General features: G+C 40.9%; 1 protein-coding gene across 1 annotated transcript; it reads right to left on the minus strand.

Annotated features, from left to right (window-relative positions):
* Positions 1-333: 333 nt before the first annotated feature.
* Positions 334-16196, minus strand: LOC308697317 (E3 ubiquitin-protein ligase TRIM21-like; the record flags this gene model as incomplete). Its single annotated transcript, XM_081376500.1, has 6 exons — positions 334-881; positions 1039-1065; positions 8388-8526; positions 8618-8785; positions 15419-15514; positions 15627-16196. 6 exons carry the CDS (start codon positions 16194-16196, stop codon positions 334-336), a joined length of 1548 nt encoding a protein of 515 aa, XP_081232626.1.
* Positions 16197-16453: the final 257 nt, after the last annotated feature.

The following is a 16453-nucleotide window of genomic DNA, read 5'->3' on the forward strand; positions in this document are numbered from 1 at the left end:
GGTACTATGAGGCCACTGCCTAATTTTAATTTACAAATCAAACTGATGACTCTGATTTATGGTTGTGAAACTAAAATGTAAGAATCATTCTCAATGATATCTGTTTCGGTAATCATGTAGGGTTAATATTGGATGCAATAAAATAGAAACAACAATTAAACAATTAAAAGTACAAAAAATTATGTCTTTATTCAGATGCTGTAATTACTTTGGTGTAAAGCAGCGACAACAAATGATTTTCAACCTTTGAGTAGAACATATTTTTTGAAAATTTTAAACATTAATTACATGAAGTATTATTTTAATCAAGTATTTCATATTAGGGCTGTAAATTCATTTATTGTGTTTGACAGGTGTGATGATCAGTGGAGTTGAGTTTTTACCTCCATAGTTTAAAGATGGGCTAAAATATGGATAGAGTTTCCCAGTGAAATACTGATCAGTGAAAGAGTAGAGATGAGAGCTGGACTCCACATCATAAAAGGAGACCAGACCCTCCTCATAATCCACAAACACACCGACCCGCTGCGGCTTCACTCTCACACACAGAGAGACAGCAGGATCATCACAGGCTTCATATTCATTCCCATTCCTCAGCCACACAGTCCAGTGTCCATCAATGGGACTCAATGTGATCACTCCCTTCCTGTTAATGGCTTCTCTGACCACTCCTAAATCCCAGTCAGTCTTTCCCTTCACCTGCACCTCAAAATAAAATCTCCCTGAGGAGAATCCCTCCTTTCCCAGGACACCGGGACATAGATCAAATCTCTCTGGTTTGTCTGGGAGTTTCTGTATAATGTCTCCATGTCTCACTTGTTTTCCATCATCAGACAGGATGAGTTTAGGTTGAGCTGTATCAGGATCCAGAGTCACATCCACTGAGAAAACAGAGAATATGAATCACAAATTCACAACACAGATATTTAGTGATGATGTTTGTAATATGTATAATCAATGTTTAATCATACTGTCGGTCAGTGATGAAGCTGTGAGTATCTGAATGTAATCTAGTGTAGTGCAGACAGCACACTGTACCTGCATACTGCTGTCTCCTCTTCCGTTCTGTAGAGACACATGACAGTAAAACACCATCAGATCTTTGACATGTTTATGTGTAGAATCATAGATAAGATTTAAGGTTATTTAAAGAATTGTCCTCAAGATCATGTTTTATCTGATCAATGTGTAGGCTATGTGTATTTTTAGCACTGCTAAGCTTTCAGAGTAGCCTGGGAAAACCCAGACAAACTTCCAGCAAATTTAGATTTGCTCTGCAAGTAGTCTGGCAAAGAGCTCATTCAAGCCCATTTCCATGCCGTCGAAATCGCAGCACCAATCAGAAACGTGGCGGGCTTTACACGATGACGATCGCTCTGATTGGGTTTAGGTCTATCCAATTGCGCCCAGAGGCATTTGAGCGACGTCCGTTGGTGAAGCACACCAACTTTTAAATGCATTATTATTGTAGAGGTTTGAAATCTTGAGATATGCAATGGCTTACACTAATAACTATCTAACATTATTCCAAGCAGCTAGTTCCATTTGTAGTGTCTATTGCTAGTCCAGCAACACAGTTCAATAAATCCACTTCAGAAACGTTGTTGAAATAAAAGATGAAAATCTCCGTTTTTATTCCTTGGTTTCTGATTTACAAAAAAGAAAAAAGAAAGAAAGAATGTGAGCTGACTAATACACTTATTCTAGTTGCTAATGAAATAAAATATTCTTAATAAAAGTAGCTAAAAGTTAGCAGTTATCAGGTAAGAAAACCGTTAGCTTCCACAGCTCTCAAGATCAATCACATAATGAGAATCAACATAATGTAACCAGAGTTGGCCGGTTCTTAAAGAGGCAGTACACTATTTAACCAATACGTACTAAATCCTATAAGAACATGAATTCTAGTATGCTTTTAACCTTTTAAGTATTATTTAACATTTTAACCATTACATGAACTTCTAGATGAAATTATTTACCTTTTTAACATTAACTCTTATTCACATTACTATGAATTGTACTTTGGCCTCTACATACCCGGCCCCTAATTTCCTTCTATCCTAGAAGCAATTACAACTTTAAATGTCTTTCTTTTGAGTAAAACTCAGTAACAGTCCTTCTCATATTGCTTCCTGAAGTAAGCAGAGTTTAGTTATTGGCCTCTCAAGTTCATTCGACTTTGTCTTGACTCGAACCTTGCGGACCACTCCATGCTCGTCCTCCATAGTCTTAACGATTCTTCCCATCAGCCATGATCCCCTGGGAGCTGATTCATCGACAATCAAGACTACATCTCCCGGGATGAAATTCCGTGATGGATGGTTCCATTTCTGTCTCTTCTGGAGTTGAGGCAGATATTCCTTGGTCCAGCGCTTCCAGAATAGATCGCTCATATACTGGACTTGCCTCCATCTTTTATGCGCATAAGTATCATCCTTATGGAAGAGTCCTGGTGGTAAGTTGGGGTTAGTCTTGAGCAGAAGTAAGTGCTGTGGGGTAAAAGCTTCCAGATCATTAATATCGTTGGAAGGCATGGTAATAGGCCTACTATTCAGAATGGCTTCACATTCACAGAAGAACGTCTGAAGACCTTCCTCATCCAAGTTTTGTTCTCTCAGTGTAGCACCCATGATTTTCCTGATGGAGCGGATGATTCTCTCCTACACCCCTCCATGGTGGGATCCGGATGGTGGATTGAATAACCATCTGATGTCACTTGGAGAAAGTTGTTCTCGATTTGTGAAGTATTCCACTCCTTTATTGCCTTTCTGAGCTCATGATCAGCTCCAACAAAGTTGGTCCCATTATCAGATCTCATCTCCTTCACCTGACCTCTTCTTGCAACGAAGCGACGCAGAGCTTGAATAAAGGAGTCTGTTTCCAATGATGTTGCCATTTCTATGTGGACTGCACGACAAGCAAGGCAAGTAAATATCACCCCATATCTTTTTACAGATGATCTTCCACGTTTAATGTTGAATGGCCCAAATAGATCCACTCCAGTTCTGGTGAAGGGTGGCTCGTCTGGTACAACTCTGTTTCTTGGCAAGTCCGCCATCATTTGTGTGCCTGATGCACCATGTTGTCTTCGACAGATAGTACACCGTGACAGCATTCTTCTGATTGACGAGGGAGCATCGATAATCCAGTACTTTTGACGTACATGAGACAAGACATGATTACGTCCACTGTGTCCCAGCCGCTCATGTGAATCCTGGAGAATCAGATCAGCCACACGATGGTTCTTAGGCAGGATCATCGGGTGCTTGGCTTCGGCTGGCATTGATGCTCGACTGAGCCTCCCTCCAACACGAAGGATTCCCTCTTCAAGTTGTGGATTCAGTCTGAAGATTCGACTACTCTTCTTGATGGAGTCCTTTCTCCGAAGAGCAGATATCTCTTCCTGAAACATACTTTGCTGACAATGGCTGATGATATCCATCTCAGCTTGTCGCAGATTGTCCACGGTCAGGTAAGTCTTTTTGAGACTCTTTTTGTAGCTCAACATCTCCCTGTTCACCCGTTGTTGATCACTGTACAATCCATTCATCTCCTTTCTCTTCCTTGACAGGTTTACCAGGGTTCCCTTGAGTCGTGTGAGCCACGCCACAGCCTTCTTGAGGTGTATCCATGAAGAATAGTATTGAATTAGTTGTTGCATTGCATCAGTGCTTTCTTCTGCTGTTGTAGCATTGACAAGTATGCCTTTCTTGACCTCAGGATCCTCAGCCGTGAGCTCTTCTAGGTGTTCGTGCTTGTCTGGCCATTCCCTTTCAGGTTTACTGAGGAAGACAGGCCCTGCAATCCAAACTTCATTCTTCATGAAGACACTCACCTTTTGTCCCCTGGAGGCGCAATCAGCAGGATTCAATTGAGTGTTGATGTAGCTCCATTGCTGCACTTTTGATGCTTGCAAGATTACGGCAACCCTGTTCGCCACAAATGTCTTAAATCTGATGTTCTCATTTGCTAAGTACTTGAGTACGGCAGTACTGTCCGTCCAAAACCTGGAATCTGACAGTGGAAACTGTAGTTCTTTCTTCAGCATGACATCCACCTTCACAGCTAAGGCAGCCGCCGTCAGCTCCATCCGTGGGATAGTTGGTGGTTTGAGAGGGGTAACCCTTGACTTTCCCAAGACAAATGAGCAGCATATTTGGTTGCTACTGTTCTTCTGGACTAAGTAAGTAACAGTACCATAGCCTGTTTCGCACGCATCACAAAAGTGATGCAGCCGAGCTTGCACTGTTTTCCCAAATTCAGATGGCTTAAAGCACCGATCCACTCCAAAGTCAGTGAGCTGTTGAAGTTCTTCAGTCCACTCTGTCCATTGTTGTGCAAAATGTTCTGGCACAGTGTCATCCCAGCCTGTTCTTAGTCTACACAATTCTTGCAGGATGTTTCTAGCAGGCAGTATGACTGGCGACAACATTCCCAGTGGGTCGTAAACTGAACTCATCGTAGACAGGATTCCTCTCCTAGTGAGAGGCTTCTGCTCCATGTGCACGTGGAACTTGAACTGATCTGACCGGATACACCACTGTACTCCCAAAGCTCTTTTGATGGCGAGTGAATCCTGGTCAAGATCGAGATCTTTGACTTCTGTTGCCCGGTCCTCAAGTGGAATGTTTAACAACACATTTCGATTGTTCGTCGTCCACTTTGTCAGTCTAAAACCTCCTGTTTGACAGATGGCATTCAAGTCTTGGAGTAGTCTGACTGCTTCTTGTTCAGTGGCAACTGATCTCAAACAATCGTCTACATAAAAATTATTTAAGACTGTATCCACTGCTGCTGCACCAAACATGTTCTTGTTATCCTCGGCACACCTTCTCAACGCATAACTTGCGCAGCTTGGTGAGGAGGTGGCTCCAAACAAATGTACCTCCATTCTGTACTCTTGCAGCTCCTTTGAGGTGTCGCCGTCCGGCCACCACAAAAACCTGAGGAGGTCAGCATCTTCTGGTGGGACTTTGACCTGGTGGAACATCGATTCCACATCCGCCATGATTGCGACTTGCTCTTGACGGAATCTAGTCAAGACACCAACCAGACTGCTTGTCATGTCAGGCCCTTGCAGTGATTGTTCATTGAGTGTGGTTCCTTGATATGAAGCGCCACAGTCGAATACCACTCGCATTTTATGCTTCTTAGGGTGGTAGACACCGTGATGCGGAATAAACCACACCTTTCCATCACTCCGTTTTAGTTCTTCATCTGGGACCTTTACAGCGTAGCCCTTCTTTATCACATCATTCATGAAGCTGACATAGTCCTCTTTGAACGTCTGATTTCTCTGAAGCTTCTTTTTCATGTTGAGCGCTCGTTGCTCTGTCATTGCTCTGTTGTTGGGCATTTTCACATCTTTGTTCTTCAACGGCAGACCAATAGAGTAGTGGCCATTAACCAGCTTTGCTGATTTGGAAACTCTGTCCATAAACAGTTGGTCTTCCTTAGACATTTCTAACTGCTCTCCTTGAGCATTCTCAGGAAAATCATACTTGAATTGCTGAGTCCACAAGTCTTCAAGTCGAGCCACTGAGATCCGATTCATCTGGATCTGCGGGTATCCATTCTTTGTCCAGCTTCTGATGTTCTCACGCAGCGGTCCGTTTACTGTCCATCCTAAAGCTGTGCGTACTGCATACGGCCCATTCTTGACACTGCGGATTACCTCTTCTGGCTCCAAAGCCTTTGGCACATCAGTCCCAATCAGAAGACCGATATCCGCGTTGATCGATGGAATTTGTACACCTCGTAAATGTGGCCACCTATCCACATCTTCTTGGGTTGGAATGTTCTCTTTACTTGCGGGGATAACCTTTTGTGCGAAAACACCTGTAAGCTCAATAAAGTCATCACCTTCTAGGCTACTCACTTCTAGGTCTGATACAGCTTTACATGAGACTGTCTTTTGGTCTCCCATAGTAGTGAGTAGAATGTTCACATTTTTTCCTTGCAGGTGAAGGTCGTTCGCCAGCTTGTTAGTGCAGAAGGAGGCGTTATTAAGTCCATGTTGCACAAAAATAAACACTGAAGTTTATAACTATATATAGGGTATATATATTTTTTTACAGTGGGTCATAATATATCTTATCTTTTAGTTTGTCAGTGCGTTTTGTGGTGTTAGGAATTGTTTTTCTGCGCATTTCCGCACTAACTCAAAACGTGCGTACATGTACACCACCTTCTGAGCTGGCGTAGGATTTGAGCGTGCATATAACGTCCATATTGATAAATCTCAAAGTCACCGTGGTTTTGGTTGTACGCCAGGTGTACACTGGAAATTTGGTGTATGCACTTTTGATAAATGAGGGCCATGATGTATTAGATTTTCTGCTTTTGTGGTTTTGGTGAAACATTTAAAATTATTCTCTGCTAAATTGATTTGCACACAACTGTTTATGGAAACCCTTAGGAAATATATTCAAATTAGGGCTGGGATTCGATTAAAAAAATTAACTAAATAATTGCACAATTTGCTGTAATTAATTGCAATTAATTGCATTTCCCCCAAGCTTGTAATCATCAATATTTAAACTTAGAATCACCTTATTAAATTAAACACAGGAAAAAAGGAACAGAAAATAGCCCTATATTAAAATAATATTAAACATCAATATATCAATATATTATTCTTTTTCAATAATCAATCAACATAATCAATTTAACAGATTTTTTTTTTTTTTTTTTTTTTTACTAATTATCAAAATAAAACTAAATGAAATAAAATATAGTCCTACTATTATTACCAGAGCATGTGATCAGAGCAGGTCATTTTACCATTGTTGCCCAGCATGACTATACCAGCTCAGTAGGGCTATTGCAAACAGAAGTCTACTACAGAGAAATTTCACGTTATTTGAGCAGACTTTGCTTTTCCAGTGCGTGATCAGTACATGATTGGAGCGTTTCGTTTGGGCCATTAACGACAGGGCAGAACACGTAGCGCAAACATTGAGCAGAGTGCAGCAGCGCGCCGACATACAAACACACACACGGAGCAGAAAAGACCCGCTTCATGAAAGCTGCGCGAGAATGAAACCTTATCGCCGAACACGGAGGGGCGGGACGGCATATTTTAAATTTCGCCCTTTTCAATAGCAGCCGCAACAGGAAGCCATTTAAACAAGGCAAAAAAAAAGTGCTGCGTTAATTGCGTTATTTTTTTTATTTTTTTTTAACTTATGTCATGAAGAAGTCCATTAGTAGAGTATCGCTTAACCGAAAACCAGTCAGTATCTGGTGTGACCACCATTTGCCTCACGCTTTGCAACACATAGGAATTCAATAGGAGTCTCGTCTAGGGTTTAAAAAAGGCTATAAACGGCCCTGGGCTAGGATGCCGGGCCGCTATTCTCCTCAAGTTGTCATGGATAAAGTGGACAAGCCGCGATGCCGAAGCCGCCGCCCCTCGCGCCTCAGACCAGAGAGACACCGCCCCCTCACATGGACCCCATCCCATCTCTACACTACCCATCCCTCACGATTCCCTGGCACAACGCGGACACCAAATCGGGCAGATCCCCTTTTATTTAAACACTTTAATTCCCCTGTTTTGGACATTTTATGTTTGTTTCAGTTAATAAATGCCTCTCTGAGGCTTGACACCACTCCCACTGTGTCTGTCGTTTCCTCCTCCCACCACAATATATACATGGATATATAGTAGATGTTAATTTTTCTCAAGGAAAAAATCTTTCTCAACTAATGTTGTGAAATACAAGGAACTCTGTCAGCTAGTACATTATTATTAAAGGTTAATAACAACTGGTTTGTGTAAAACTGTATTTCAGGAAGTTTTAATAAAGTTATAATATAACATTTTAGTGGTATTTGTAAAAATATAATTAATATATATAGTGCTTTTTTTGCTCCTGTCTTGATTACATTTTCTCGCAAACTACTGGTTATTGAATGGCTTTCTGCGGTAAATGTTACGTGACATCATTTGATTGAGCATTTTCATGAGACATGATACATTTCAGTAAGTTGTACCGGTTCTTTCAACACCCTCTGATGTTCATTCATGTTTGTTTTGTACTGTAACTAGTAATAAAGAGGAAGAGATGATCGGTTCATGTGCGGCTTGAACTGAGGCGACAGCAATATTTCACGCCAAAACGGTAGGCTATTGTTTGAATTTCTTAAAACTTACAATATTTGAAAGCTAAGACTTTGTTTCATATACAAAAAGTAACCAGCTCTTTTCTTGTCTGTCCCTGTCCTCTTTGCTCCGCAATGTTTTTTCACTGTGTGAGAATATGGATGTGTGGCGTGAGAACAGTGTCAATTGTGTAAGTCTCACACTGAATGCCTGAGTTGTCAGCCCTGATAAAAAGATGATAAATATATCTATCTGTACGGTGTTTTTGATATCGCTGTACCAGTTTGCGTGAGTTTCTCCTGTAGAGAGTCCTGCAGTTTAGTCAGAGCTCTCCTCAGAGTTTCCAGACTCTCATCAGTCTTCACACTGATCTCAGACCAGTTTCTGGTGTTTCTAGAGCTGCACAGGGATGAGTAAATCTACAGCAGGAGAGAGGAGAAATCCTTCAGCATGGGGAGTGTTATGGTGTCATATACTGCATTATCATTGATCAGAGAGATGTTGACTGACCTGTAGGAGGTGGAGGTGATCTTCAGTGTGTGAGAGCTGCTCCAGCTCAGTGTTTCTCATCTTTAGCTCAGTGATCTCCTGCTCCAGCTCTTCAATGAGCTCTTCCTCCTGTTTCTCTGCTGCTTTCTGCTGCTCCTCCATCATCTCCAGCAGTTCAGTATAAAATATCTAAAGCAAGAGTCAGTATTACTATTGATCATATTTCAGTGTTTTAGGGAGTGTTTTTTCCAGTTTCATCTGCACTGTTTGGACTGAATAATTCCTCAAATTATGTACCTTGTAGAGGAGAGTTGTGCTGTCACTTTAAGTGATCTGAGTAAAATCGAATGAAATGGCAGCAGGTAATCACAATTAGCGCTTTTATACAACAATTCACTAAACACAGATTTAATATTCATTTATACGTTATAGATACAATATTGACAGTTATGTATACTTCATATATTTTTGCTTTGCCAACGAAAATTTTTTTTTCCAAACAAAACCACAGAAGAAACAATTGTTGAACATGTCTGAGCAACACAAACATACGGTGACCAGGAGGGGACATGTTCGGTTCACTTAGTTTTGTCGTGGCCACAACATATAAACTCGTGGGAATGTGATATTAAAGGTGGTATCAGTGATTTCAGGCCCAAAAATATATATATTTTTTTTTTCCTAACGATCCGCTAGCTGCCCGCCCCATAAGCATGCCGTCAAAAAAACGCGTCTCTGTAGGCAGCCTAGGCTCTGAGATCTGCACACAAAAACAAATGGTTTAGCCAAACAATCAAAACCAAAATAAATAGTGTTCCAACCAATCACCGACAGGGGGAGGGTGTTGTGAGGTTTTGTGCTCGTGCACGGCTGCACGCGAAGTCAGAGCTGAAGAAGAAGCTGGCTCAAAACCTCACAACACCCTCCCCCTGTCGGTGATTGGTTGGAACACTATTTATTTTGGTTTTGAGTGTTTGGTGAAACCATTTGTTTTTGTGTGCAGATCTCAGAGCCTAGGCTGCCTACAGAGATGCGGTTTTTTGATGGCATGCTTATGGGGCGGGCAGCTAGCGGATCGTTAGGAAAAATATATATATATATATTTTTGGGCCTGAAATCACTGATACCACCTTTAAGTCGTGGGAATGTCATAATATCTCGTGGGCTAACATAACATCAATATGTTGAGAGAACGACATCCGTTTCTCGTGGCTAGGAGTTCTAGGAGTCCGATTCTACACACGCGACACGGGCTCTCCTTTTACCCTGGGCTTAATTTCCTTTACTTTTTGTTAATTTAAGTTTCTCATAATTTGTTTTTGTTTATTGCCATAAACGGGACTTTATTTGTGACCCGAGTATTTCATTCAAGCCAGCAAATTTCCGACAAAAAAGCCCATTCAACTTAAGAATGCGCTTCAGGTGTCTTTCACTAACGTTCCCATGTCTTAATTCCAGCGATCACACTATGTATTTATATGACATTCCTTATTCAAAGTTAAATGTTACACTTTACACTTCCTGTTGTCGAATGCGCATGCGTCGCGTCTGAACGCGTTGTTGTCTTTGGAGCTCCATCGATTTGATTTATAATTCTTGATTTTACTCTTTAAACTTACTTACAACAAACATTTTCTACTTTTCCTCACTGAGAAGCACTACTGCTCAAACCTCATAGTTACAACGCGGACTGTTGAGCAGACGTGTCTCAAGCCTGTTAGTGATCCAACGCTGGATACTCTTATAGGTTACTCCCGGGGATCACGGCTGAACGCGTCTTCTCAACACTCACTTACAAACATTTTTCACCTATCGTGCGTCTACTCTACACCCGTACCACTAAAAAGACGGATTATATCTAAGACGTTTGTCAGAAATTAGTATTAATTGATAGCATCACTGGTAGTGTCGTTGCTAACTTACTGTCCATCTGTTAAAATGGCGAATATATCAGATGTATGTAGTCTACCTTTTGGTGCAGGTGAGGACACATTTGAGCTGCACGCGGTGCAGTCTGAGCTGGAAGCTGTTGAGAAACAGATCCACGACCTTTTAGTGAGACAGGCCGAGCTGATAGACCGGCGTTTGGCTCTTGAAACATCACGCGCCGATGCTCACAAATCAGAGATTAATGTTACTAACCCGCTGACTCCGACCTCGTCTACTCCGTGCGTTACTCGGCATCGGTCCCAAGCGCCAAGGTCGCGATCAGCCATGGTCTCGTTCACTCCGGCTCCAACACGCCACCACGAAGCCTGGATATTTCCGCAGCGGAAGACGCGAGTCAAGTCTAGACCAAGACCCTCTCCGACCCTCCCGGTTTTCGAGTTATCCACACAAAACCACTTCTCCCCTCTTCGCGAAACAGAACGCGATGGTGTGATCATCGGTGATTCCATTGTTCGGCACGTCCATGCTACATCAGGTAAAAATAAGGTGCACAGTCACTGCTTTCCTGGTGCTCGTGTTTCTGAAATCGCTGCTCACGTTCCCGATATTCTGAACGATAACGAGCGCGTCTGAACTTTGGTATTGCACGCGGGAGTGAACGACATCAGGCTGCGCCAGACGGAAGTTCTGAAGAAAGACTTCATGAATCTGATCGATACGGTACGCAGCACATCGCCAGATATAACGATCATTGTGTCAGGACCGCTTCCCACGTACCGTCTAGGACAGGGGTGTCAAACTCAGTTCCTGGAGGGCCACAGCCCTGCAGAGTTTAGCTTCAACCCTAATTAAACACACCTGATCAGCTAATCAAGTCCTTCAGGCTTATTTGAAAACTGCAGGTGCATGTGTGTTGAAGCAGGGTTGGAACAAAACTGTGTAGGGCTGTGGCCCTCCAGGAACTGAGTTTGACACCTGTGGTCTAGGACATGACAAGTTTAGTAGATTATTCGCACTAAATGAATGGTTAACGTCATGGTGCAATGAACAGAAACTGCTCTTTGTAAATAATTGGAATCTGTTTTGGGAGCGTCCTAGGCTTTTCCGTGCTGATGGCTTACACCCAAACAGATTCGGATCGGATCTTCTGTCAGATAACATCTCCAAAATGTTAAATACCTTTAGACTAGTAACCAAAAGTCCAAATCATAGTCTCTGCTGCACCAATTTAACTGATATAAATACTAGTGTAGAACATTACATAGAAACTGTGTCTATTCCTCGTTTAGTGCGATCAAATAATAAATCTACTGCAGGATCTAGAAAAAATCTAATTGTTATTAAAACAGAAAATGTTGCTATTAGTAAACAAAAACAATTTCTAAAGCTAGGTCTTTTAAACATTAGATCACTCACACCTAAGGCAGTTATTGTAAATGAAATAGTCACAGATAATAGCATCGATGTACTTTGCCTTACTGAAACCTGGCTTAAACCAAATGATTATTTCGGTCTAAATGAGTCTACTCCATCAGGATACTCCTATAAGCACGAGCCCCGTCTGATTGGTCGTGGCGGCGGTGTTGCAACTATCTATAGAGATTTTCTTAGTGTTACTCAGAAAACGGGTTATAAGTTTATTTCATTTGAAGTACTTGTACTAAATGTTATGCTCTTAGATGAAAGAAAAACATCCCTATTATCTCTAGCCTTGGCTACCGTATATAGACCGCCTGGGCCTTACGCTGATTTCCTAAAAGAATTTGCAAATTTTCTCTCAGATCTATTGGTCAATGTCGATAAAGTATTAATTGTTGGAGATTTTAACATACACGTAGATAATCAAAATGATACGTTAGGGGCTGCGTTTATAGATTTATTAAACTCCTTTGGGGTTAAGCAAAACGTTACCGGACCAACTCATCGTCTTAATCATACACTCGACTTAATTATATCACATGGAACCGATCCAACCGATATAGATATCATTCCGCAAAGTGATGATGTAACTGACCATTACATGGTAACTTGCATATTACATACCCCGGTAATATATCATGCTGCGCCACGTTATCGATTAGGCAGAACTATCCTTCCATCCACCATAGATAATTTTTCAAATTGCTTATCGGATATGTCTCAGCTGCTGCCTGAACCCAAACAAACAGATGAACTTGAGGAAGTAACTAGCACTATGAGCACCATTCTCTCTGGTACATTGGATATTGTTGCACCTATGAGACTAAAAAAGGTCAGAGAGAAAATTAAAGCACCATGGTACAACAATACTACGCGTGTTCTAAAGAGAGAAACCCGTAATTTAGAGCGTAAATGGAAACAAACTAATTTAGAGGTCGTTAGAATCGCTTGGAAAGACAGTATGTCACGCTATAAAAAGGCCCTAAAAGCGGCCAGGGCTGAGCACCTCCGCAAACTAATAGAAAACAACCAAAACAATCCTAGGTTCTTATTTAACAACGTGGCGAGACTAACAAATAAACAGATGTCTCCTGAACAAAATATCCCGTTACAGTTTAGTAGTAATGATTTCATGAATTTTTTCACTGAGAAAATAGAAAACATCAGATCCACAATTGTAAACGTTCAATCCTCAATCGCTCCTTATAATTAAGCCTCGATTATCACCCCGCAAGAACAATTACAGTGCTTTACAACTATAGAACAAAAAGAGTTAAATAAACTTATCATTTCCTCTAAAACAACAACATGTTTATTAGATCCCATACCAACTAAACTATTGAAAGAAGTGTTACCTATAGTGGAAGAGCCTCTCCTCAATATTATTAACTCATCTTTAACTTTAGGTCATGTTCCAAAAACATTTAAATTGGCAGTTATAAAACCTCTCATTAAGAAACCACAATTAGACCCAAATAACCTAGAAAATTATAGACCCATTTCAAATCTTCCTTTTATGTCCAAAATATTAGAAAAAGTTGTGTCTGCCCAACTGGGCTCTTTCTTGCAAGAAAATGACACCTATGAAAAGTTTCAGTCTGGTTTTAGGCCGCACCATAGCACTGAAACTGCGCTCGTTATTTACTCTTAGCTTCTGACCAAGGCTGTATCTCAATACTAGTTTTACTTGATCTTAGTGCTGCGTTCGATACTATAGATCACATAATACTCTTAGATCGACTACAAAACTATACCGGTGTTCAAGGACAAGCATTAAGCTGGTTCAGATCATGCCTATCTGACCGCTACCATTTTGTCTATTTAAACGGAGAAAAATCGATCATAACTCCAGTAAACTATGGAGTGCCGCAGGGATCTGTGTTAGGCCCTCTATTATTCTCAATATATATGCTGCCACTTGGAAATATTATAAGGAAACATGGAATTAGTTTCCATTGTTATGCTGATGACACTCAACTATATATTTCATCACGGCCGGATGAAAACGCTAAATTATCCAAATTGACAGAGTGTGTTAAAGATATAAAAGATTGGATGACGCGCAATTTTCTTTTATTAAATCCAGATAAGACAGAGGTACTAATCATCGGTTCAAAAAACCACCCACAAAACCTCTCACAATACAACTTTAACATTGTAGGGTGTCCTGTTACTTTATCCTCTACAGTAAAAGACCTGGGTGTTATATTAGATTGTAACTTGTCTTTTGAAAATCATATTTCATATGTTACAAGAACAGCCTTTTTCCACCTTAGAAACATTGCTAAGTTACGTAATATGCTATCACTTTCTGATGCAGAAAAGTTAGTTCATGCATTCATGACCTCGAGACTAGATTACTGTAATGCTTTATTAGCTGGTTGTCCTGCATCCTCAATAAACAAGCTACAGTTAGTCCAAAATGCCGCCGCTAGAGTTCTTACTAGATCAAGAAAATTTGACCATATAACACCAATTTTATCATCACTACATTGGTTACCTATAAAGTTCCGTATTAATTACAAGGTATTGCTACTGACTTATAAAGCCCTAAACGGCTTAGCTCCAGTCTATTTAACAGATCTTCTATCGCCCTATAATCCATCGCGCTCTTTAAGATCACTAAATTCGAGGCTTTTGGTCATACCTAGGATATCCAGATCCACCAAAGGAGGGAGAGCATTTTCACATTTAGCTCCAAAACTCTGGAATAGTCTTCCTGATACTGTTCGTTGCTCAGACTCGCTCTCCCAGTTTAAAACTAGATTAAAGACGCATCTCTTCAGCCAGGCATTTATATAACATTTTTAATCTTACAGTTTAATCCGGTCTCTACTTCATAAACGCCAGAGGAGAACTGGCCCCCGACTGAGCCTGGGTTCTCCCAAGGTTTTTTTTTCTCCATTAGGTCACCTGATGGAGTTTTTCGGTTCCTTGCCACTGTTGCCTTTGGCTTGCTCAGTTGGGGATACTTAATTTGATTAATCGATTCAACAGTGCTATTGATCAGCATTACCAAACGTGGATGTTTTACACCAGAAACAAACACTGATGTACTATTTTATTTAATACTGTGAAGCTGCTTTGATACAATCTGTATTGTGAAAAGCGCTATATAAATAAAGTTGACTTGACTTGACTTGACTATTTCATCAGTCATCTCCATCTCCGACTGCTGTATAGGCTATATGGTTAGGCTACAGTATTTACCGGTGTGGTTCCCTCAACATAACTACGAGAACTACATAACTACCTGGCACGAGAAAAATATATCGTTCCCTCAACATATGATTTCGAGACCACGACTTACATTGCGTGGCCATGACATAATGATGTCGTTACCTCAACAAAATGATCTCATGGCCCCGATTTATTATCACGTTCCCACGAGTTTATGTTGTAGCCACGACAAAATTAAGTGAACCGAACATATCCCCTCCCGGTCATTTTATTAAGTCCCCTGAACTAATGAAATAAATATTTAAGAAAACTGAATTACATAATTTAACTCACTTTTCTGACTTCTGCTGAGTGTTTGACGTCTTGAATCTTCTTGATTCTGTCCTGGATCTTCTGCTGTGTGTCTCTCCGTGTCTTCATCAGTTGAGTCTAGACACAGAACAACACATAATATGTTTTCATAATTGATTCATTTGTATTAAAGAACATGTGATTCCTCATGATAAGAGCCATTTAAAATCAGTTTGTCAGTAACTTTTACCTTCTTCTCTTCACTCTCCTCTTCCAAAGAAACAGTGTTGTGGTTCTTGTGATCTCCGTCAGTGCAGGCCAGACACACGATAGTCTGATCATCTCTACAGAACAGCTCCAGAGGTCTCTCATGTTTCTGACATATATAGTCCTCCAGATTACTCACAGGACTGATCAGTTTGTGTTTCTTTAAACCTGCCACTCTCAGATGACGCTCCAGGTGAGTTTCACAGTAAGAGCTCTGACACACCAGACACGACTTCAGGGCTTTCAGCTTTCTTTCCTCACAGACGTCACACAGAACTTCAGCTTTTTTCAGAACTTCAGCTTTTTTCTCTGGACTTTTCTTTTTATAGTGATCTACGAGCTCTCGGAGTGTGGTGTTAATCTTGAGATCAGGTCTGTGCTTGAATGTTTCTTTACAATATGGACAGTTGCAGGTCTGGCTGTTGTCCCAGCACTTATTCAGACAGGTCTTGCAGAAGTTGTGTCCACATGGAGTGCTGACTGGATCAGTGAACACATCCAGACATATAGAGCACTGAAGCTCCTCAGTCAGTGGACCGCTGGAGGAAGACATCACTGGAAAGAGAAATAGTCAATAGTCACCTATTAAATAATGTTTTCCATAAGGGAAATATTTTGGAAGTCATGCAGCAATTCTTTTTTCTATTGTTAATTTACCTGGAGGTATATTTATACTCTGTCTCCTGGTCTCTCTTCCTTTTGATGATAATGATAGCGATTCTGCCATTGCTCGTCCCCTATTTAAGCCTTTTCAAGACAAATCACAACAAACTAAACTTGGGAACGCTGGTTAGAAAAGAACAAATGATT

Source organism: Scardinius erythrophthalmus (genome assembly GCF_964197995.2).
Source record: "Scardinius erythrophthalmus genome assembly, chromosome: 10".
In the NCBI taxonomy this organism is placed as follows: domain Eukaryota; kingdom Metazoa; phylum Chordata; class Actinopteri; order Cypriniformes; family Leuciscidae; genus Scardinius; species Scardinius erythrophthalmus.